This window comes from Callionymus lyra, chromosome 11, assembly GCF_982586985.1.
Source record: "Callionymus lyra chromosome 11, fCalLyr1.hap1.1, whole genome shotgun sequence".
Taxonomy (NCBI): domain Eukaryota; kingdom Metazoa; phylum Chordata; class Actinopteri; order Syngnathiformes; family Callionymidae; genus Callionymus; species Callionymus lyra.
In genome coordinates, this window is record NC_141828.1 from 13892603 (window position 1) to 13917749 (window position 25147).

General features: G+C 40.7%; 1 protein-coding gene across 1 annotated transcript in view; it reads left to right on the forward strand.

Annotated features, from left to right (window-relative positions):
- Positions 1-25147, forward strand: part of slx4ip (SLX4 interacting protein) — a 39305-nt gene that overhangs the window by 6411 nt on the left and 7747 nt on the right. The window contains exons 3-6 of the mRNA XM_087802706.1: positions 549-638; positions 876-1002; positions 17134-17202; positions 18245-18333. Coding sequence (XP_087658832.1) covers positions 549-638; positions 876-1002; positions 17134-17202; positions 18245-18333 — 375 coding nt within the window. The remainder of the gene's footprint in view (positions 1-548; positions 639-875; positions 1003-17133; positions 17203-18244; positions 18334-25147) is intronic.

Genomic DNA, 25147 nt, shown 5'->3' on the forward strand with positions numbered 1-25147 from the left:
AGATGTAACGGCAACTTAACCGGCCGCGGCATTTTTCTGACCTCCCAGTCTCTCTCGTGGCTTATTGTCGGCGACACAATGATGTAGTGCTTGTGGAATCCACTCTTGCACCCATGTACTTTTTTTTTTTACAGCACTCCAAAAGTTGTAGTACGGCCGCGGGAGGTGCTTCAGGGTAGGTCTGCGACGTCTAATCACCACTCTGCAACAATTTAGGGTAATTCCACCGCATACAGTAGAAGACGAGGCTTTTGTGTCGGAACCCCCGCAACCTGAGACGACAACTGTGCCGGTGGAAGCTTACGAATACCGTTTGACGCCGTTTGATGAGAAACTCGAGGAGACAAACGGGATCATACTTTTTTTTTTGGTGGTGAGATGGCTGGACGCAGATATAAAAGGGAGTGGACCGCTGTGAGAGGCCTGGGGTGAAGTTTGAGGACATAGGGGGTCGTTTGTGGTTTGTTTCGCTGTCAATCACCCGCACTCTGATTTCCTTTGTTGTCCCTTTAGCAACCTGCCTTCCGTCCTTCCTCTTTGTGTTACAGTGTGGGAACTTCGCGGTGCTGGTGGATCTCCACGTCCTGCCCCTGGGCGCCCAAGTGGACACCAGCTGGTTTACTACGAGCCACATCGAGGTACAGACACAGAGAGAGGAGGGCGTGCACGTGAACGAGCGCGCGTGTGACTATATGGCCCAGGTTTTGCTGCGGGGCTTTTTTTTTTTTTTCATCCGACAGCAGCAGCGTGGAATCTAAAATGACTGAAAGCCTGCTTTCTTCTTTTATTGTTAGTCTCACCTCCATACAGTTCCCTCCTCGGCCATAGTTCTCACTATTTAAAGGAGGGTTTAAAGTATTTTTTTGTGTGTTCAGGAGGTCACGGATCTGGTGCGTGATGCCGTTGACCAACGAGTGAAGCAGTACTCGGAGTCCCTGCACAACAGACGACAACACAAGCAGAAGAAAGAGCTACCCATGGCGTCTTCAGTTGTTGTCGAAGGTAGCAAAGTCACACCACAGCCCTATGACAACACACGCTTGAATTATCTTCAAAACTCGTGCCTTTTTTTTTTTTGCTTTGGAATCCGTACAGTAGAACAAATCTCCTTCCTCAGATCACTAGGATTTATAAACATCAATTTATATGGACTGTGAACCTGTCTTCACTGCAGAAGCACTCTGGGAGGTACACAGACCTCTACCAACCAAATATATAACAACAACATTACTGCCCTAAAATTGTTCTTTATATCATTATATATAATTCAATACATTTTAAAACAAAGATCGCCACTCAATTCCGTAGGAGCCACATTATATTTTAACGACGTCAAGCAAAAAGAAAGAAGAGATGTAGAACTGGTCTGGAAAAGCGCTATATAAATAAAAAATGACTTACATACTTACTTATTATGTCAGGGAAATAAAAATGTATATTCTAAACACAAAAAGACAAAAGTTAAAGTGTATTTAGAGTGACAAGACATTCGTGCAGAAGAGACGACATAAAGGGTGAAACAAGAGTAAGTCACTCTGACCAGGTGAGGGCCAGTCAAAAGGGAAGTAAAAGGGCCACACTTTATCCTGGTCTTTTTTTTAAAGCATTAGAAAGTTAATTGAAAACAGTGAGCACAGCGGGACAGCAGGTGGCAGTAGCATTCTGGAACCTGTTCACACAGCACACTATGATGGAATAGGAACTCTGGGCAGTTCTCTACACATAGTATGAAGACTCCTTCAAATAACCTGTGGATCCAGATGGTAATTCCAGACGACACCGAAATTGCTGCGAGTGATATGTGCTTCTAAGTCAGTGATGATGCACCTGGATGTATTCATTCATCAACAGCCATGAAAAGAAAAGGAAAATGTTTTTCTACAGACAAAGGTCAATGAGGTTCATTCATTTGCCTTATGTTTATTATATTTAAAAGAAAGAATCCCAAGATGATTATAAATTGAGTCTATATGATTTTAGTAACTCTAAATTTGCAAAAGCATATATTTACTTTAATATATCATATAACATGTCATTTTCAAATTTTTATTTTTAAAAATGGAAACGTTTCCTTAAACTATATAAACTACATGTCGACATCAGTCAACACCTGCATTGTTTTGTAAACCTATCCTGGGAAAAGCGAATAAAGTGTCCTATTTTAAATATTTTATACAACCATGAAATCAAACTAAACCCGGGACAACATTATTACAACGTTATTCCAGACTTGACTTGAAGTTTTTTTGACAGGATCGTTTTTATCAGATGAAATGATCAGTACAGTCATCTTGGCCTTTGTTCGCAGCTAGTGGCCAACGATATGATAAAAGTTGCCAAATACAATTAAAAAAATATGAAGGGAGGATTTCTCCTGAGAAAGGTTTTGGAAATACAGTAAACTAGTCAAGGCACGGTAGCTCCTCTCGCCCAGGGTGTGTGACCTGTGGAAACACGAAATATATTGACTAATATTTGACTTCCACACTTGGCAAATTACCATATGCAAATATGATTCTATTGCTTATACGTATGGCTCCTTCTGCATAATGTGACAGCAGCACACCTGTGTTTATCAGCGTTCGTAGCCAACACCGAAACCAGTTGCCATGGTGCGCTCGCACAATTTTGTATAAATTCTGAGAAGAGGCAATTTATTTCATCCCCATTTGCCAAGGTGACTAAACCACCCACGCGAAGGCCCTTTGAAGCAGACTAAGCCGGGCTTCAGAGGCGCCCCCCAGCTGTGTGTTGCGAGGCAGACAGGTTTGTCACAGGTAGCAGTTAAGCGAAGTTTAAACTGGGCTCACTCAGCGGGGCAGGCCCGAGTGTGAGAGTGGGATTACAGGGCAGTCGGGCCCATAAAGTTTCTCCTGTGGCTACATCCCTGTCTCTCACGCTACTCCACTCGATCTTGCTTTTTTGATTCCTGTGCATCCAGTCTTGCACTGAGATGTAGGACAGAAAATAGTCAAATGGGATTCATGTCCGAATGCATGGCAGAGAGAGAGAAAGTGAGTGAGAAGGAGCCACCGTTTGCCGTGGAGATATATTCTTCCACTGGGGTAGGTGTGAACAGGCTAACAGTGTTTGGTTACTGAAAAGCCTGACTCATATTCCCCGTGACAGACCGAGGAGAGGCAGACATCTCTAATGATCGAGATCACAGGCTACACACACACTCACACACATGGCATGCACAAACCTCTCACACGGCTGTGTGAACAAGAGCACCGCGACTGTTTCAGCAGTCAGATATGCATGTAAAAATGATTAAGGCCGTTTGCCAGAAAAAGAATGTGGAACAAGACACTTGTCTGCCATATCAGAAAAATGATCTTTTGTGAAAAAGATTTAGTGCCTCCACGTCTCCCCCCTTCCCATTACGGGTCTTTAAGTGAGCGTAATGGCATTCCTTGTGTTTTTTTGTTGTTGTCCCGTTTGAGGTAACAGTAAAGGTGGAGACTGTGAGAAGTGAGCATGCAGGCAGGAGCCATAAAAGAAAAAGGGGAGGACGGACCAGCAGCTTAGGGGAGGGAAAGCCTGCAAAACCCCAGGGTGTGTAATAAGCATCGGGGTTGTCCATATCAGAGCAGGTCAAACGCTAACCTGTTAATCCTTCCTAGGCTGTCCGTCACGTGGCCGGGAAGCTTGTTGTCTTCACAGACATACTTTGGAAACCGTGCAGTATTCAAGTGTGACCCCCGGCAGCATGTGCGCACACATGTTATCGCGCACGGAAAGGAACCTCAGGTGGGGCCCGCACTGAAGTCCGAGCCAAGAAAAAAAAGGCAGATGGATTGTGATGTATGTGTGGGATAGTGTTGGCGGGTCTTGTGTTCAGTGAGAGTTTGAGCCGGTGCCAGCAGTAAAGACGGCGCAACGGCCTCAGCTGTTGCCACTTCAAATGAGCTATCAACAACTTTTCCAAGGACCCTCGCAGCAAATGTGTGTTACAAGGGCGCCGGCTGCACATGTGTGTGTGTGTGTGTGTGTCTTCAAGATACAGGGAATAGATGCCATTTATCTTAAAGAAAACAGAGGCCCAGGGTTGTGAGTCACTCCAGCTATATTTTTGTTAGGCAGGCCACTTAAGACCGGGTGATTAGCTCATTTTAATGTGATTTATTTGGGTTTTATTTGGATAGCACTGAGGAGTTAAGGTATTTAGCCAAAATTAACTTCCCGACTGGATGTTTTCGTTTCTTTATATTGGCTAGATCGTCGATCGGTTGGCATCGGCTGGCATCGTTTTACTTCAGAAGAAACAATCAGACTTTTTTTTTTCCCCTCTCTCCTTGTTAGAGCCCGTCCCTCCGGACACGGGGTGGCCTGGTTGACGGTCCCTGGCGGTGCCATCTTACCCCTGTGGCAGAGCCGGGGTCCTTCTTCTTCCTGCACAGGTGCCAGGGCTTACAGGGAGGGAACACCTGCCAGTCTGTTTCCCCATGGCCACGGCAGGCAAGAGAGGCATTTTCCCAGGCTCCCCACATGAATGGTCACTAATAGCCGTGGGAGAGGGCTTTGCGAGCGCTGCACAGTGTACCACTGACTCCTCTTGGCAGCCCTATGAAGGGGGCTTAAGGCAGCCTGGCTGCAGCCATGGCAGAGGACGCACAAGTGTTGCTGGATAGCTTTACTCGTGGAGAATGTTTTTTGTGGTGACTCTCCCGTTATCTCCTGTGAAGAACGTGTCGGATGAAGAAGATAATAAAACGAAGGCATCGGGACTTTAGGGGCGTGTTTGGGTTTAGAATTGAACCAAAACCGTCTGTGGTCAGTTTTACCCTTTCCAAAAGGTTGTGACATGTGCACTTTACCTTGTTTCCTCGCTGCGTGTCCACAACTATTTTTGTGGCTGCTATGTGCGGAGCGGTCTGGAAATAGAGAGGCATTTCTGTGGAGTTACCTGCCCTGCTCTGGGCGCGAGGCAGCCCGGGATTAAGACAAGAGGGAAATGGAGACCTGTGACAGGAACAAAGGAATTCCAAGGCCCAGGCTGGAAATGGATCCTGATCAGAGTAGCCGCTCCAGCTAGTTCCCCCACCGCCGCTCTGCGCTCGCCCTCCTCCCCGCTCCGGCCCCTGCTGGGCAGCCCCTTCCTCCCGCTGATCCGTGGTGTTGCTGTGGCTCTTAAAACCCCTCCTGTAAGCCCTCTCCTTTCCCCTGCAGCCACACATTGGACAATCTGACTCCTCACTTAACCCTTTTTATTCCACACCTCCATACCGATTGTGGTCCCCCTTTTTGCCTACTTCTGCTAGCTTTGCATTTCCAGCTTTCCAATCATGTCCTTGCTATAGGTTTTCTCACTTTCTCCTCAGCACCCTCTCCACAAGATCAGCTGCCTTCTCTTAAAACATAACCACAATCCCCACCATAGCTGTCACACCACACTCTTTTCCCATATAATTAGGGCCTGAGCCTGAGCACGGATCACATTCATGTGACTGTTCCCCTTTACCACAATCTGGTCTGGGAGTCGGCGCACACTCACTTGAACTCATTTTTTTTACATGTTCTGCCCGGCCAGAGTGTCTTGTTTGAGGAATTGCGGAAATTTTCAGATGATGTTTTTCTTCATCCTGCCCAGTTTAAAGAGGAACAGCCCAAGGGCATGTGCTGCTATCAGCTGTTCTCCCGATAAACAAACTCCTTTTGTAAGGTCTAATGCACAATGGTTGTGGCCTTTCATGTGGACAGGTGTGAGAGTGATACAGTGAGCTATTATTACTTTGTGTTGTAAGTGAAGGCAAAGTTGCAGACGTACGTTTGTCCTTGATTCTCTTTTTAGACTCTAAGTATCTTCGTTTATGCAGCTAAAGGACAGTTAGATGTTACGTTGCTACAAAATGCTCTGTAAGAATGGTACATTAATCATTTAAAATATAGCGATATACTGTATGTATTGACAAGATTTACTTCTGGTATTCATTCATTTGGCTTCTGGTTTTACATTTTTATTAGGGGTGTTAGAAGATATTGATTTGGTGATTTATCACAATATTCTTTTTCATGATACTGTAGCGATATTCAACCGTATGGATTATTATAATATATATATATATATATATATATATATATATATATATATATTCTTTTGGCTTGCAAATCACATTTTATGCGAATATTCACGGCATTTGTTCATTTTTCACTTCCGACCGCTAGAAGCAGTCATTATGTCTTCCGTAGCTGAATTAACATTGAAATCCTGTGAGATTTCGGCCATGACTGAGGACGAGAGGATACAGTCGACTCCTGCAGCTTTCAAATAGATTGTTGTTTCTAGAGTGTCGCAATATATGGTATCACTGCACCTGTATCGTGATGTATCATATTCTCGGCAATACACACTGATTTTGATGCTGTCTTTGAAAAGACAGTTTTCTACGTATTTTCAACAACGAAGACACACATTTGTATTATTGTGACGCTCGGGGAAAAGTACATTTATTGTTTAAGTCCCAATACTTCTCAGAATATTCTCAAAAAGGGGATGGTTATCCAAGCTATCGATGTTGTACCCAATTAATTTTATGTGTATTCATGGCCCCCCAGCAAAATCAAAAAACAACTGAAGATGTGAGTGTTGGGTAATAGTACTACAAGATGGGTAAAGAAATCTTAAGGTACAATAGGTGGAATAGGTAATGACTGCAAAACCATTAGGTCAATTTTTGTTCAGTCTTTGGCCTCGCTCTGTATTTCCAAATATATCTAAAGCCTTTTTAAATGCACACCTCGGAGGTTTAACCTTTCCCAAATTCTCAGTTTCATTATAGAGGCCTATTGATGCTACTTCATTAACCCTAGCGTTATCTCAGGGTCATGGTGACTTGGCCACACGAAAACAAATGTGTTTGTGATATACTTTGTGTGGTCTCTGGGTCAAGATGAACGACCCCCACCACTCTATATGTTTTTATGGAAGCCAAGGAGTTCGTTCACCTTGACCCAAGGACAACACAATGGTTGTGTTACTGACTGTCACTTCTTAGTAATGATAATAATAATAATAATAATAAGAAGAATGACACCGATTCAAAAAGACAACACAAAAATCGCATAATACAGAAAAATCTGAAAATACAATCAACCAAATATAAGATGTGCGCGGCATAAAATCAACACAATAAAAAAGATCATAACTAGAATGAAGAGAGGTTATGTGGGTGTACATGTGAAGAGAATGTGTATTAATTGCAGAATCACACAATAAAAAGATCATATAATTTTATATATATTTGTGAGAAAAACAAAAAAAAAATTAACAGGAATAAGGAATATTATGTTCTCTATGTAAACCTCTTTATAAAATAAACATGGACATGCATCTCATTTTTAATACATCTTAAATTCTGAGTAAATTAATTTCGCTCTTGTTTTTATCATCTGTCAGGAACTGGAAGATAATATTATCTAAAGGCAGAAGTTAATGTTTCTAACAAATGTTTGATTTTTGTGTCGAAAACTTGAACTGAAGAATAAACAATAGTGTTCCAAGTCCTTTTGTCGGGCGAGCGGTGCAGGTTTTCCCCCTACATTGAATTCCAAAAAGTTTATTGGACTCACGCCGAGAACCGACTACAGTTACAAGATACTGATCTTCATACTGAAATAATAAAATTGTAACCCGGAACATTGTTTGAATGAGAAAATAAAATCGAGAAACTGGCTGTGGTTAAGAATCTGTCACTTTTGGTAGTAAACAGTAAACCTGGACATCTGATTTAAAAACTCCAGTTTTATCCTTTATCCCACTTTTAAATGAAACTTAATGCAGAGTAAGCAGTTTTCCACCTCGGCTGCAGTGCACTCCGATGGCAGCGGCGGCAGCACTCGAAGAGATTTGCGGTTTCTCCAACTACTTAAAACACAATAACGATCGTTTATAACGCTCTGTGTTGTAACGACATTACTTTTATCAGATTAGGTTTCTGAGAACGAGCTTCATAATTGCCTCTAAACGCTCCCCGCCACTATAGTCACATGTTGCATTATGGGTTGGCCTGAGCTACCATGCTGCGGTGTATTTTGCAACTGCGATGAAGGGGTCACCCAAATGTTAAATTGAACGCTCATGTACAAATATTGTTTCAGGTGGACGTTGTGCAGCGTGATAAGGCACCGCTGCAAGCCTTGGTTACAGTTGCACACAGAGAGTGATGTCCTTCCAGGAAAGCCCCCACTCACACATGGCAACTTCCTCGGGCTCGCTCATCCCTCCCCTGCTCTCTCGCTCTCGCTCTCTCCTCTCACTCGAGGACAGCAGGACGGTGTCCACTTCAAAGCGTCGGAGTCAAGAGAACAAGATTCTCAGGCACTGATGTCTGACCGTCCCACTGACTTCGCTTCGTTTCATCGACTGTGGGAATACGTACGGGAGGTCTACCTGGGCCCAGAATTTTTTAAAAATCCATGCATGTGACGATGCCTGACACACTATCCGTGACGAATTTACCCGATCTTCACGCCCGTGTTACTGTATGGCCACAGATTTATTTTTATTTTTCACTTAACCCATGGGTTCTGTTGGGTTACCATAGTGTTTTGGCCTCAACACGTGTCACCACATGTGTTTCAGAGGGGTGTTATCTATCAAGAGATTGTCTTTCGTCTACGAGTGTGATTCAATTCAAAATTATGATTTTTTTTATTTTATTTTGAAAGGTCACAGGATACCCCTGACCTGAATGATCTGCTCTGCTATTTTTTGATGCGTTTCCAGAACCTGTAGTAGTGTCATGGCATTGAACACTGTCATCAGTGAGCAGGGAAGCAGATGGAGTAAGTAAGTAAGTAAGTAATATTTATTTATATAGCGCTTTTCGAGACCAGGGTCACAAAGCGCTTAAACAATCAAAACAATACTCAAAAAAGTACATACTTTAAAGATCAAGATAATACTGAGAACAACACAGGAGTTCGAGAAATTCAAGGAAAAGCCTGAACAAATAGAAACGTCTTAAGATGTTTCTTAAAGGAGTCAGTAGATCCATCAAGCGCAAAGAGAGAGGAAGATCGTTCCAAAGCTTAGGAGCAACAGCCTGAAAAGATTTCTCTCCTCTGGTCCTGAGCCGTGTGCGTGAACAAATGCCCCTCCCATGATGCAACACTAATAGACTCAGGGACTCATTCATTCCTCGTGCTTTTAGAATGTTTTAATTCTGAGTTTGGGGGCAGGAGTGGAGTGAAAAGATGATATTCCATCCTAATCTTTATCTTTAGATTTAGATTGTGTCATCTTGCACTTTCTTTTTATCGCACTTTGTTCTTGTTTCATGAATCTATCATCTGTGTTGCTGGAAAAAGAATTTCCCGAAGGAGATCTCATTCAAAAAAATCAAACATCACTGAAACTTTACTAAACGCTTTCATGAAGAGGTTTTTCGGTTTTGAAGTTTGCATAGCAATTTCTTTTTCCTGTCGGTACACGTTAAGTACTTTTTAATCATGATTATAAGGAAACGGCTGCTCAAAGTCCACTGTCCTTAGTCTTATTTTTCAAAAAAGGTCAAAGAAGCTTTGATGTTTTTATAGAAAGACCAACAACATGCAAACTGTTTTGTTCCATCTATTTTTCTGCAGGTGCTTAACAAAGTGAGGTTTTACAAGAGTTGTAACATCAACCTTGGACATGTTCAAAGTGCACGCGTGAAAATATCACTTTTTTTCAAGATACTTAAAGATACTGTTCACCCAAAACTAGAATTTTCACTCATTTTCTACTCACCCTCATGTCGACTAAGGGTCGGGATTATTTTCAGAATAATCGGTTCCTTTTTTAGAGTTATAGGAACTAATATGTCAATTGGGATTTGGCAATTTGCGCTCAGTTGTCATTATCTTCCTCCAAAATGACATCTAAATACCTTCGTAGACTCGTCTATAATGTTTGAATGGTTCCGAAAATATTTTTTGTATAAAAGTTTTTATATTTTAAGCTCATTTTAAGTGGAAGCTGCTAGGCCACCAGTGTACATCTTGCCCACTTGCAATGTGATTAAATGAGGATAAACCTGTAGCTGAAATTATAAAGACTTGTTGAGGCTTCAACGCAAGCAGGACGTTACAGACGAGCAGTATGGAGGTATTTTAATGTTTTTAAGTGTGTCTTTTTGAACGAAGATGAAGAAAACTGAGCTCCAGTCGCTACACTAAAATAAACAAACATTTTTGTCTATAGCTCTAAAAAGGAATGGATAACTAAAAATAATCCCAACCCAGAGTTGACATCGAGGTGAGTAGAAATTTGTGAAATTTGAATCTTTTGGTGAACTTGTCACTTTAAGTTCAAGCATAAATTGCGAATCCTAGAACAGCCATGATGCTTCAGTAGCGGAACTCAAATGATTTCGGTAACCGAGGAAGATATGATAATATGAACACACAAAAGTGCTTCGCTCCGTTGTAGCACAAACTTAAAAAAATGTGGGTAAAGACGGCGACACATTTCCAACAACTGCTTTTAATGATCTCCTCAGGATGTGACTTGAGTTCATCAAGTCGGGTCCAAAGGGCTTCGACTTTGATCCCGGCTCTGAATGTCTCTCACCCCTGCCTTGCTCCGTTTATAGTCTCCATCACTTGAGTTGCCTCTTAGTTTGTTGACTTTTCTTTCCTTTCATTGTTTTCCCAGGAAGCGGTGAAAGCTAAGGGGATGTATGTGTGTGTGTGAGAGAGAGAGAGAAAGTCTTGGCACAAACATCGGGTCTTTCTCGCTGCCTCTATTTCGTGGTATTCACTGGATAATAAGAGATTCTTCATGTTACGGGTGATGATATTATCTACCGCTGCTTAAACGACATGGCGTGCCGGGGTTGTTTGCGTTCAGAGCCTTCACAATACTGTTGTACTTTGTGACGAGAGCAAAAAAAAAAAGGAACGAGCGAGACCCTTTTCCCGTCTTCAAAGAAGTCCAAACGAAACCAGTTAAAGCGTGTATACTCTACAGATTGGTGTATTTCACCACCGTTGCCACAGAAAGGGGCCGTGGATTCCCAGAGGAGGCACCGGCGATCTGTTTGCGAGAGAGAAACATGAACGTCAGCTTAGCATGAGAGATCCCGGGCGGAGAGCCAAGAGCAACTCCGTGTTGTGCACAACGTTATAAAAGTCGGGGCAACAGCTGACGTCTCGGGGCCACGCTGTGGTTCTCCCGACTCGGCGACCAGACTTTCCCGAGTCAAAACTTTGTCCTGGGAATTGGCGAAACTCAAGCCACCGGGGGACGGACGCGGGGAATAGTTTTCAAGAGCCGAGACATGGGAGTCCAGCTGATTAATCAAAAGTATTTAGAAACACAGGGAAGCAATGAGCGCTCAATGAAAGACACTTACTTACTGGTCCTGTGGGGGATATAGAGATCGACATTCCTCTCCGGTCAGACACCACACATCTATCACAAATGAAAGACCAGTGCGCTGCTTTTTATAGGTGCATTCATTGAGGATATTTGTGTAATCTTCTGGCAGGAGTCGATCGACACAAATATGTGCTATTGCGCATGAAGATATATAAAAAAAGACCTTTTCTTTGACAGTGGCTATTTAGTTTTGATATTTCAACATGTGTCTTTCTTTGACAACCACACTGGTTTCTCTGTAGCCTTGAAATATGCGTCTTTGGAAATAGCTGCTCAGAAAAACAATTGTTCAGTGATTAAGATTATAAACAGCCATGGTGAGACGATCCTGGCATGTCGGATTAGGTGCAGACAGTGGTTGGAACACATCAGAACTTCCCAACTCTTCTGACTCACTCTCATGTTTCAAATGTTGAAGTATTCTTCTCCAAGATGCAGTAAGTCCCTCATCATGACCCTGTTTTGAACTTATTACTTTATAAACTTCTTCCCCCGTCTGAAATCTTTACGAACAAGAGGTTACGAGAGTGAAGTCCATTATTATGTTATAATGGTCTTCACTCCTCCTCCAGCCAGCTGTAATCACGCCCGCTTTGTTTATACAACGAGTCCCTTAGAGGTGGAGACTTCCTGGGATTGATGACGCTGCGTGAGAAACCTTGATACATGACTAATCACAGCAGAGTGGGTTTGGTTATGGTAAACAAGATTTAATCTCCAGATGAATGAAGCATTTTCAGTGGGGTTTAAGAATTATTCTAATGTAAATATTTGGATTAAAAGATGACATACTGATGAGTACAAAAGAGGTCTAAGATCAATTTAAGAGACACTGAACTCAACACAATAATGATATATATTCATTATAATAAGCAGTTAATGATTGTTACGATCAATACAGTCAAAATTATTTGACTTGTGTATATATAGCCACCTTTAATTTTAACAGATGAATTCAATAGTTTTGACAAATGTTATTTGATCAAATCAGAATAAAGCTTCAACTTGGATCTAATTGTAACATACACAAAAAACTGTACAGCTATTTATGAAAACGGCTCAAGCAAGTGTATGTAGTTTTAATGTTCATGATAGACTATTTCTGTCCACCAAAGTTCTCAATGTGCATGAGCCACTCCTTTTTCTTATTTAATGCAAGAGCATTTCAGCGCCCCCTACTGACCTGTTATCTCTATATGCCCGATTTCCAAATACAAGCTAAATGTTCTACTTGTCTTGTTATGTATGGAAGAGTTAGTATAGTTTTTTCATTTTTATAGACCATTGGTTTCACCCGACTTTTTATCTGCTCCTCTAGTAGAATCACAGGAAAGTTTACAGTATGTAGCGTCGGAAATCGAAGGCGAACACGTCACCAGATGCTGCTTTCCTAGTTTGGTTTCTTTTCAGTAGCATGGCCTCGATTAAAGATTCATTGGCAACAACCTTGAGTCTTTAACTTAAAGCTAAGCCTTAGAGCTCAGATGAACCTCGGTCAGTGTTTGTTGTTAAACCAGAGAGATCTTTAAACCTGAACCTTGGGTGTGAACTCGAGTGTTTTTTTTTTATGTATAGCCGCCTTGAAATATCCATGACAGTTTATGGCTTTATGTTCAGTGCGAATAATTAAAAACATTCTGATATCCGCAAGTGAGAAAATTGGCCAGATGAAGATAAATATTTGGTCGACTTGTTTGAACGTCGCTCGCGGCCAAAAGGAAAAAAAAGATCCGTTGAGGACACTACGTCTTAAAAGTTCTTAGAGAAACTTTAAAAAATAACAACACATTTACAATGTGTGAGTTATTAGAGGAAAGCAACGCCTCAAGTACAAGAAGCTCAAAGCCAAGTCAGCATTTTCTTTTTTAAATGTGTTTGTTTGTGACTATAACTGTGAAAATGGATGGAGAGTCGATAAAGTAGACAAAGATAATTTTGCTGCCTAAAAAATGAGTAAAACAAATATTAGTAAAGATTTGTTTTGGATGGTCAGAAGCGAACGAGTTTACATTCTTGTTCAGTTCATTTTAGGGTATCACAACCCGCTCTAGTAGAAGAACTCACATTTCTCCGATCCTTAAAACTCTTCATTAGCTGCCAGTTTCTTTCAGGATCAACTTTAAAGTTCTGGTTCTTACTTTCAGATCTATTCATGGTCAGGCTCCTCTTTACATCACTGATCTGATCCAGCCTTACACCCCAGATCGGGCTCTGAGGTCTGTGGATCAGAATCTACTGATGGTTCTTCGCACACGGTTCAGGACCAGAGGAGAGAAATCTTTTCAGGCTGTTGCTCCTAAGCTTTGGAACGATCTTCCTCTCCCTCTGTGTTTGATGATCTACTGACTCCTTCAAGAAACATCTTAAGACATTTTTATTTGTTCAGGCTTTTCCTTGATTTTCTGGAACTCCTGTTGTGTTATCAGTTTTATCTTGATCTTTAAAGTATATACTTTATTGAATATTGTTTTGATTGTTTAAGCGCTTTATGACCCTGGTCTGGAAAAGCGCTTTACAAATAAAAATTACTTACTTAATTATTTACTTACAAGCGCTCTAATAGCATTTTGTGGGAACGTCGACCGACACAGAACGGAGTGCTATTGAGTCCTACTCCATATTGAATTGTTCTGCGAGTCTTAAAGCGTTGACAAACGGTCTCATATGAACGTTGCTGCGGGCGAATATTCTACTTAACGGCTCAAAAGGTTAACATCTTACAAGAATAAGAGCCTGTCAAGGTGATTGTCTTCACCACTTTTTCTGGTTGTAATAGTTGTTTGGAATTCCTCCACCGATGATTGAGCAGTTTTTATCTCTTCGTGTTCATTGTTCCTCGACTTGTTTCTCGCCACTCCTGCTGGTTCCAAGACAAGTGTTCATCATTAATCACCACCAGCAAGTTAATCGTTACCTCTGTAATGGCAGGTCGTTAAACCCTTTTTTTTTTCTCTTTTTTTTCCAAGAGGATAATTAGATGTTTCGCGCGCCTGCCGTGACGACATCCATGAAAAGAGAGAAAAGGAAAAAAAAGCCGCTCTCGTAGGCGCCTTCGCTGTGAACGTGCCGTCTGCCTTGTGAGCAACAGATATCGCTGTCGGCCAAATTTCGTGCAAAAAAACCAGAAAATTCTGAAAGTCATTCTTGCCACTGGGTAGGAGAAGCTCAAATGACAGATTATAGTTTAAAGTTCAGCAGTTGAAACAAAAATCGTAAAGAGACGTAAGCCCATAATTGAGGGGAAAGTTCTTAAGTCGAGAGGTAATGAGGCGTTCACACGACAAACCGAGCGGAGTGGAGATGCATCGCAGAACTTTTGTCGGGGTCTCTCTGCTCATGAAGCTGAAGGTTTCCCCTCTTGATCCTCTTGAAATATTCAATATGATTTTTGAGCGGTCAAGTATAACCTCCGCCAAGGAGGTAAGGTAAATGTTATTTTTAGAGAAGTGGCTGAATATATATATAAAAGGGCAACTAATGTGTTGATTAAAGTGTGTCTTAAATAGATCGTTAGACCTCTATGGCAGTGGTCCCCAACCTTCTCCATGAAGGCTCTATATGAAGGCATTATAATGCGTTCTTATTTCCTTGTCACATGTATAATACTCGAAGGAAAAACAATATAATGAAAAAAAAAATTGAAAATATCCTTTTAAACTTAACAAGTTTTTACATTTAAAACTTTATTATGTGTATTTTTATTTTTATATAAATACATCCACCCTCCCACAAAAAAATGATACCATTTTGATTGCACTTGCAATACCTTCGCGGCCCACTGGTCGGGAATCACTGCTTTATTGTATCATCAGTATGTGTCTGTTTGTATAAAACCCTCTCTTAATTTGAATATTTACAAAATGTACTTAAGCCCCGCCCACTGAAAACACTTTGTTTATCTGGAGATTAAATTTTGTTTACCATAACCACGCCCACTCTGCTGTGATTGGTCAAACATTGATGGTCTGTCAGCGAGTTTCCTGAATCCGGGAAGCCTCCCCCTCCAAGGGACTCTAACTGAATTAGTGATTAATGACACAAATAAGTAAAAATTCGAATCAAATCTAGATTATTTTGCCCTCATATGGACGGCATAAATACTTTCAAGGGGTTTTATGAGGCCCCCGAGGTCTGAGCACAGAGGTTTATAATTCCATCAAGCATAACAGATAAGAGTTTGTAAACGGTGCAGCTTTTTGAAGTGCAGGGACTATAAATAAGAGCGGAAACTTTAACACAGCGCTGATCAGCAGTTTCTCGGTAAAAGTGCAGTTAAAACTAAAGAGGCAATTTTTTTGTTTGTTTCTTGAGATTTAGTTCTCACTCCTCTGACCTCCATACTAACACTAAAGTCGACACATTTCACATCAGTGCTGGAATAAATCATCTTAAATATCGGAAACCATTTCTGAAGAATCCTCTGAACATCTCCTGATGATGACTTTGATTGACAGCAGACTTCTTGGTGATTTTTCTGAAGTCAGTTCCCGAGGCTGTGTAGTGGCCGATGACAAGAAGGTAATCAGGTTCCCACCACAGTTTTCCTGTTGACTGAGAAAACAACTGGATTGCGTGTTAGCTCGCCTCTTGCTTTTAGTCAACAAATTCCAGTCCGATTAAGCAACAGACCATCATTTCTACACGGCACATATTACATACCGTGTCAAGCATTCCAGGGCGAACGGAGCAGAGGCCCACGATGAAGCTCCTCCGCTGCAGCTCAAGAGTTCACATCGTCTTAATAAATGAGCTTATTTTGGACGACACTCGACTGTTGAGACTTGTTCAAGTGCTCCGAGGAAAAGTCCACAGGGATCGACTTGTTGAACATGTTGTACATTAAAAACAGTACTTTCTGGTGAGAACAAAAACACGTATTAAAATATAATACCCTCTTTATCAATGTACTGTATATATTTTTGATAGTATAAAGAAAAAAAGTTCATATACCTCTATTTTAATTAATAAGACATTTAGTATTTCATGTTAAATATAAATTTGCAAATCAGTTCCAACCATACTAGTACTTGAAAACGTTCCCACAAATGCATATAAAAAGTGTTCTGAATCTTTTTTCCATAGTTTTGCTTTTTTATTAGGTTATAATGTTTTTTTTTTATTTCCCTTTTCATTGTAAGGTTTGTCAATTAAAAAATATTTTTATACGTTCCTCTTTTTATTTATAAATGTAAATTATGTAAATGTTAAATTTTTTCTTTGCTTTTGTTTACCTCATTTTTATTTTAGATATTTTATAGTTTTATATGTTTACAATTGACGTTCTTTTAGTCCTTTCAGACATTTATTTTTCTTTTTATATTCAATATGGTTTCTTTTGCAAATATTTTTGGATACATTTTACTTATTTACTTATTTACTTAAATTATTATTATTATTATATCATATAGTTAGATGATATTTAACCAGAATATTTCAAAGTTCTCTTTTCTTTTAAATATTTTGAACAACTTTAAATAATTTGATGCATTCTATTTGCACAAAAAACATTTCCTCAAGTATTTTTCATCGCAATATTCATTTGTATTGAATTTATTTTATTATTTTTTATTAATGTACATGTTTGATATAATTGTTTAAACTTTCTGCTAATTCTCTTTGTTTAAATTATTATTACATTTTACTGAAATGTATTCTCATCCTGCATTTACTCTTCTCTCACAACATCTCACATAAACGCAGCTGGACTGTGTTACTCAATCTTTCCCGAGTATTTCAACCTGATTATTTACTGGTTTCCTCTTTTCCAGGGAAAGACTTCAACCTCGTTGCTAATTTCCTGAAGCGTCACATCAGCCTCCGTTGCACCGGACACAGAGGTATGTCGCCACAAACCTTGACTCCGATTCACCCACACGAGAAACTGGGAGTGTGTGAGAAACACTCATCTGTGCTTCTAGTTGAGAATGTTAGAAACCAGCGAGACTTTATCTCCACGGCCCATCTAGTGCCCGTGACCCTTAGCAACCTCTTCATGGGGACCGACGTGATTCCCTTCCTGCCTGCGGAGTCGAGATCCGCTCCCCCGGGGCTCTGGAAGTTTTGACTCGGTTGGTGACGTTGGCTCTGTCTCAGCAGGTCCATAACACGTCAAATTAGAGCCTAGTGTCTCGGGGGGTCATAGGTCGTGCTGGTGGGTCCACTGTGTTTGCTGCACCTATTAGTCAGGTCAGGAAGAGGTTTAGGTTAGATGATGCTCCGTTTAACTAAACGTCATCGTAAATCATGTGTCACAAGTTATTTTGTACCTGAAATAAAAGTTTTCTTTTATAGATTTTTCTCTGATATAATTTTCTTCTATTTGTGTTTCTGCCATTTAACTACTTTCTACTGAATTTTATCATTTTATTTATATAACAAAAACCTTTTTCTAACATTATGAAGTCATTTAAAAAGCAAATTACATGATAAATATTTGATCAATTTGTTTATAAAGCACCTTTCAGACGTCACAGCTGTTACAGGGTACTTTACATTTAAACAACAAACAAACAAAGCAATGCTATTAGTGGCAAAATATACAAAAAAAACAAACAATATTTGCAAACTAATGGAGCTCAATGAGCTCTGTTGGAGAAACTGGTTCTTAAAATAATATTTGGATTGTAAGGTAATGAAGCCAAATTGTTGTCTCTATTTCCCAAATTAATTCAGAAATAAATGGATCAATAAAAGGACTAGTTACACTTATGGATATTAAGATTAAAATAAACACTTATAAAGTCATATTTGTAGAAGCGTCAGTTGAGAATACAAGAAGTGAAAATGACAAAAATGACTAAAACAATGCAATATAATGCAACATTTAATTGCCAGCTCTGGGTGCCGACGGGTCTATAAACTGACGTTTGATGTCATCAGATCTGCGAGTGTTTCCCGAGCGCTACGTTGTGTGCGTGAGTTGTCCGGAGGATTCGGCAGCTCGCCGCGGAAACCCGATCCGACCTGCGGTGAGTACTTTTATATACTCCTCTATTTCCTGTTCCAGTTGCCTGGCAAACTACGTGGTCATCGCTGCTCTCACGGGTCACCTGGGACTTTTCTGTTTATAGTGGAGTCCCTTTTGTTTGCTCAAGGGTTAGCAGCAGGTTGGTAGTTTGGATCCTGAAGGTTTTAACTCGTTGGAGACGATACATCTGGACCAGTGCTGATTAAAAAAGATCATGAAGTGACAGAGGATGATTGAGATTCTGCTCTTTGAGGACTTCTTCTATTGTCTTTGTGCGACCGCACCAGTGAACGTCAACGTCGTCCTCTGTGGGCTTCACTTTTTGTGCATATTTCAAGTTCCACGATTGTTGTTTTTGTGTCATTAAGCGCGCTCATGAAGACATCTGCTGCCACTTAGTCCTGTCAACACTATCAAGGTCCTGGAGTTGATTCCAGAAAAGAACGAAGAATTATGTGTTTAAAGATCCTGTCGGAAACGGTCTCATCAAATCGCCTTGAGATCATCTTCCTCTTAATGGCTAGCTTGTCACCATGTCATTGGCTCCTCTAAAGAGATTTTTCACACTTGAATATATATATATTTTTAAGTTTTGTGGTTGCTAGGCTAACTTTTAAACACTTGTACGTTGACGTGTAAGTCCACGCCCACTTATGCGTTATCTGGCCTTGATAATTACACTGAGGTTTATGTTGGGAACGACCAGAAATGAGTTGATCAGAAGCAAAAAAAAAACCTATGGAGAAGTTTGCAGACAAAGCTTGAGAAGTTCAAGACGGAGACGATGTCGTTCAAGTTCCGTTCCCGTTGTCCACACAAACCACACACTAGAGTGGATTCATATGAAAACTTTGGTTTCGCCTCTTGATCGGTCCCAACAAATTGACGACCGAACAAACCGTGACGTCATAACCTTGTTGTGGCTTCTTAAAAAACGTCAGCGGCAGATTAAAGTGGAGCTCATTCAGCAACATCTGTCGTCATTAGAAACATTCACTCAAATCTAGGGCCGGTTATGGAGCTTTGGTGCTTTCAGGCACCGACTGAATTGCTGCATCTTATGGTGCCAAGTTTTAGCACTAAAGAGGTGAATCACGTGATCAAGACTTGATAATGCTGCTGGTGATTGGCTGTAATGGTGGACTGACGGATTCACTAGATCTATATATAATTGGCATTAGTAAGTAAGTAATAGTTATTTGTAAAGCGCCTTTATAGACCAGGGTCACAAAGTGCTTGAACAATCAAAAGCAATTCAATTTTTTTTTTCAAAGCTTAGGAGCAACAGCCTGGAAGGATTTATCTCCTCTGGTCCTGAACCATGCTCAGGAACCATAAGTAGATTCTGATCCAAAGAGCTCAGAGCCCGAGCTGGGATGTAAGGCTGGATCAGATCACTGATGTAAGGAGGAGTCTGAACATGAATAGATCTGAAAGAACCAGAATTTTAAAGTTCCCTGAAAGGAACTGGCAGCCAGTGAAGAGTTTTAAGGATCGGAGAAATGTGAGTTCTTCTACTAGAGCAGCTCAGAATTCTCGCTGTAGTTTTTTTTAAATACAAAAATGCAGGTGAGACAGCTCCTTCTTGTTAAGACACGAAAATAAACTGTTACAATAGTCCAAATGAGAAGAAACAAACACATGGATTATAAGCTCCAGATCGTGTTGTGACACCATTTTACTAAGTTTAAAGACGTGTACTAGAGACATGTCTTGTCAAATAGTTAGAAATGTAAGTTAACAAGATGGCTGCCGCGTTTATCTGCACACCATCTCCATGATGTATAGATATATTTTATGTTTATGTTCTCTTTGTTGTCATTCCGAATGATGCTACAAAAACAAAGTTAGTTATGTTTTTTATAAAGCCATCATAACACAAATCATATTTTATTATCCAAAATCTGATTCATTACCTCATCCTTCATTCAGACAATGAAAGTCTGGAAAAGAAAATTAGTCCAACTGCTCCAAGGACATGGCAACTTTTTTGCGAAGTTTAGCGAGTGCTCATGGGAAATTAAGTCTCCTGTCGGGCTAAATACTACCACTTTAGTCCACTGGCGTGGCTCGACTTAAAATCCCATAGAGCTGCTTTAAGAAAGGGTGAATACAACATGTATTTAGTAGATGTATAAACAAGTGGTACCATCTTGATGTGAGAACTGCTGCTTATATTGTGAATGGCTGCAGCTTGTTCACATTTACAATGGTTGTATCTGCTCCATCTTCACTCTAGCGTCCTGGGAAAAGTGTCGTATCTCGCCCTGGCACTTCCACCATCAGACAGAAAACGTTTTTTTCCAACACATCCCATGATCACCGCCTCTCGTGTTTTTCCCCCTCTGACACGTCTCTCCGCCCTCCGCGGTTCGGGTTTCAATGAAAACAGTAATTGAGTGGAGTAAGACGATTCAAAAGTTCACGTTTTGTAACCAATTTTCCAGTTCAAGGAGACGCCGCAGTGGATTTTCGCGTTCCTCGGCTCAGGATGTGGTTCTCGTGCCGCTACAGTACGAGCACGTGGGCGCTCGCGAGTCTCTGTGGTTGAGGCCTCGACCTCCTCGCTCGAGAGAGATACCAGACAGCCAGTCTGAAGTTCATCACATGACAAAAGCAATTGTTTGTTTACGGCTGTGGCTCCGTTTCTCGATCGCGGTACACAAACCTCACTTAGGGAAACGCACACTGATGCAGTCGTTAACACACGGTCCGGAAAGTAGCCGAGGCGCTCGTGTTCTACGTGAATCAAATGTTTATTGGATTTGATTAAGTGGGGTCTTTTATTCCTCAAGTTTTGACAGCATGAGCCTAAAAATACCACAAGTCTCTCTCTTCAGGTTTCAGTTTTGTTGTTTTGATCCTGGTCGAGCAGAGACTCTGGACCTCAGAGGAACGGCTCTAATTGGTCGGTTAAAAAAAAGGTGAAGGGTTATCCAGGAGCCACGTTCTCAAGTGCTGCTTTTGTCCAGAGCGTTAAGGTTTTTCGAGCTTATGTTTAAGATTGTTTTCAGCTTAACAGTTCAGTCGTCTTCCTCCGTGTGTCATCAACGATCATCTTAGAAAGTAAAGGGAAGTTCCTTCCTATGTCTCAGCCAGCAGTGTGACCAGTATAAGAGTCACTTGAACTTAAAGGGATAGTTCACCCAAAGTTCAAATTTCCTCCTTACTCCATACTCTGTAATTTCCCCTCTGGTTGTGTCACCTTGACAAGAGTAATCGTAAAAACCAAGTCTATATATAATTTTGTTCGTAGAAGTGGCTAAAAATGAACATGCTAAAAAGACAGAAACACCACAGTATTGACTGTAGACACTGCTACATACATTTTTGTCTATAACTCTAAAAAGGAGCAAATTATTGAAAATAATTCCAGCCCTTAGTGGAGGGTGAGTAGAAAATGAGTGAAGTTTGAAATTTTGGGTGATCACTTAAAAGCATTTGTCCTATATAAATTCATCTCATAGCTTGAACTAACATCAGATGTTTCTTTAACAAGACATTCTGGTTCTTAACCCTTTATTGACCATATTTTACGACATTAACATGATTTGACATACGCATTTTAAATAACCCAATGACAACAAAGTTGAATTTATTCTCGATGATTTAAGGAAAGGGAAGCAAGTAAAAAAGTATAAGCAAGTATACGCAAAAAAAACTTTTGCAGTATAGTTGTACTTTCTGATACTTGCTCGAGAAGTCCTTCATTTCTGGCGCCAAAGCAACTTCCACTAACTCGGAAGTCGCATCAAAATAGTTTGCAGTTAATCCACCGGAAGGTGGGGGTCTAAAGTTAGTAGTAAGTCAATGGCAGATGGGAGAGCCAAAGTCTTTATGGAAGTATTAAAAATAGCAATCCAAGATTTGGACGCTGCCTCAGAGGAAGCATTCAGCTTGACAAGTTTCATCCCTCTTGTGGTTGTTGACTGTGAAATTGGTTTATTATTTCTGGTTTATTATGATGATAGTTTTAGTGGCATGACTTGTCATTAATCAACTTTCAGCGATTGATAACATGGATGTTGCATTAAATGTACCACGGCTGCGACCCTGCCACTCCAAAAATATCTTGTGACCCCTAATAATGTAGCGCACCAGTTTTTCACATGGAATAAAATAATAATTGGATGTAAATCAAATACAAAATTAATAATTTAGTTTTAGTTGGAAAACTGCCAGGTATTAAAAATGAAACTACTCTTGGGGGGGAAAAGCACAAATTCACTACTAGCAATTTTACAGCAATAAAATGAAAAATCCAACCAGGTCATCTGTAGACAATCGTATTAGTAAAAGGGTAAAATGAAATTATCTAAGTGTTCTAACATTTAATACCCTAAATTAATACTTAAAATTACCATTCGTTCTTTGCAAAATTGCTTTGCACGTCACTTTTATTTTTAAACTGCTGTGTCACCACACTGCGTCATTGGTGCAGCAATGATACAATAACTCAATAGTAAATCGATTTACGCTGCGTTAGAGATAAAAATGACTTTAAATGAAGCACTTTTTTCCTACAACAGTGGTTCATTTATTGTGTCTATCCTGTGACACTACACGATGAAATGATTGGAATCATTAGTGAATAAATGGCCCGCGAGTATAAAACAGTTTTGTTGTTCTTCAGATAACATTTATTCCTGCTTCTTTCAAGTGAATAACAGGTTATTATAAGACTTTCTAAAGCAATGATGTAGCTCAGCAAACATCAGGAACACTTGTTCATATGGATTAAATAAGTTAGGTTAGAATGCTAATCATGGACTTGATCTATCCCTTGAGTAACCTCATAGAAAAGTGAGGCGTTCACAGGTCAGCCTTCAGATACAGTCTCTTGAGGGACGAGATGCCCGAGCCAACCTAAACTGATTTCTATTCAGAGCATCAACAACTTGAGTCTGAACCTTTCTTCTCCGAGGACACCCTTTGAAAAGGAGTTTGTCTTCGATAACCTTGATCTTGTTCCTTTGGATCTTTACACACACAAGTAAAGTAAGGTCTAAGTTAGTAAGCCTACGTGATGCCATATTAGGGCTTCTACTGGGGTTCCAGGAAAGGACCCAAGATGCCAATTCAAGTTCATGTTCATTTGTAAATCCTGGTGACACTACCATCAACCATCATATCCCTTTTAGCTCAGCCCAATTCTATCCAATCCGGAAGTTTCAAAATATAATTGACTTATTATTTTCATAGTCGAGCATTGAACGACCAATGCAACCACAATTTAATTTTGTTATCCGTTAGCTCCGGATGTTTGTTTTAAAAAGTGTGCGAGTGCAAAAAGCCGAAGTCACCTACACGACCCATCCTAAAAAAGAACTGTTGAAACTGTAAGAATGCATTTCCAAGATGTCCACGACCGAGGTTTAAAACTCTTTACCAGTAACAAATGGTTGGTGTCGCTGATACGACGGTCCATCTCTTACCCAGTCTATGTGTTGAGTAAATCCACCAGTTGTGATGTTTTTGATTCTATCTGATTGATTCTTGGACCTCTAACTTATGTTGTTAGATGTTAGCCACCACCGTTTTATCAAGCGGTCTCCAGTCATCTTTTTTTTTCTTCTGGAGGTGGAAATGGAAACAAGGCTCTTTACCACCTTGTGATGTGCTACCGCAGAGGAAGTCTGATTGTTTGTCCAATGTCTCGCTCTGATGTCTCCGTTTCCTATAAACACTTTTGTATAAAGGGATTTCTTAAATGTTTCCCTTCCAAGTTTGTAATTTGGACTCAACGCTTTTGTTCAGTTTTTTCGTTATGTTATGAAAACTGAATTACTGGTTTCCTCCGAGCTCTTTGATGGCGACGCCGATAAGAACACGAAACCCTTAAACTTGTGGGGAAACACATAATTCACATGGGGTGGGGGGGGGGGACGCCTCCTGCGGAGTAGCCAGAGCACCGTGCACGCCCCTTTCACCCTTTACCCAGCCGACTGCCCGTGAGGAAACATGCCCTGTGTTTGCTTAAGCCGGCCGCATCATCCCTGCAGCTAGATCAACAAACATGATCAGGCACATTCTTCACTTAAACAGACGACAGGTCGGTTCCCTGAAGAATGACCCAACATGGACGATACACGCCTGTGGACGGCATCAGGACGAGCTTGAATAAATCAGCTCTCTTCTCAGGGGCCGTCGCCTCGCGTCTGCCGAGAGATGGACGATGTGCCGGGGGCCCCGGGGCGGTGAGAGAGAGAGAGAGAGAGAGAGAGGGAGAGAGAGAGAGGGTCTGGTCACTTGGGAAAGCTCTTGTGCGAGGCCGCTAAGAACAGAGGCGTGCTGAGGTCATGAGTAAACACTTTTTTTTCTTCTGGAAACACATCTGCTCTGCCTTTGATCCAAACTTCTGCGGCGCAGCACGCCGCTCACCTCAGCTGCCCACTCTGCGCCTGACCAGAAAACAACGGCCACAATTATAAACACTTGCTCTTCCTTCCCATGCTGCCCTTCTCCACGCCGGCGCCGGCTCACAATAGGAGCGACTTTTTTATACACGACCCCGAGCTCGGAGAGGTCGAGGGAAAGAAAATCTTCCCATTGTCTTTTTTTTTTTTTTTGTGAACCTTCAGTTTAAATACTGCAGCTCTGGAGAAACTACACTTAGTTTTAGGTAATACGCAGACATTGAGCTTTGAAGTAATTAAACATTTATACAACAAATATACATAAATTATTGTCAGTTATATACCTTTAAAAATTGACAAGTTACCTACTTTATTATTTCACATACATTTTAATTTTAAAGGGAAACTAATGTGTTCACTTAAGTAAGTAAGTAATATTTATTTAAGTGTCTCTTAAAG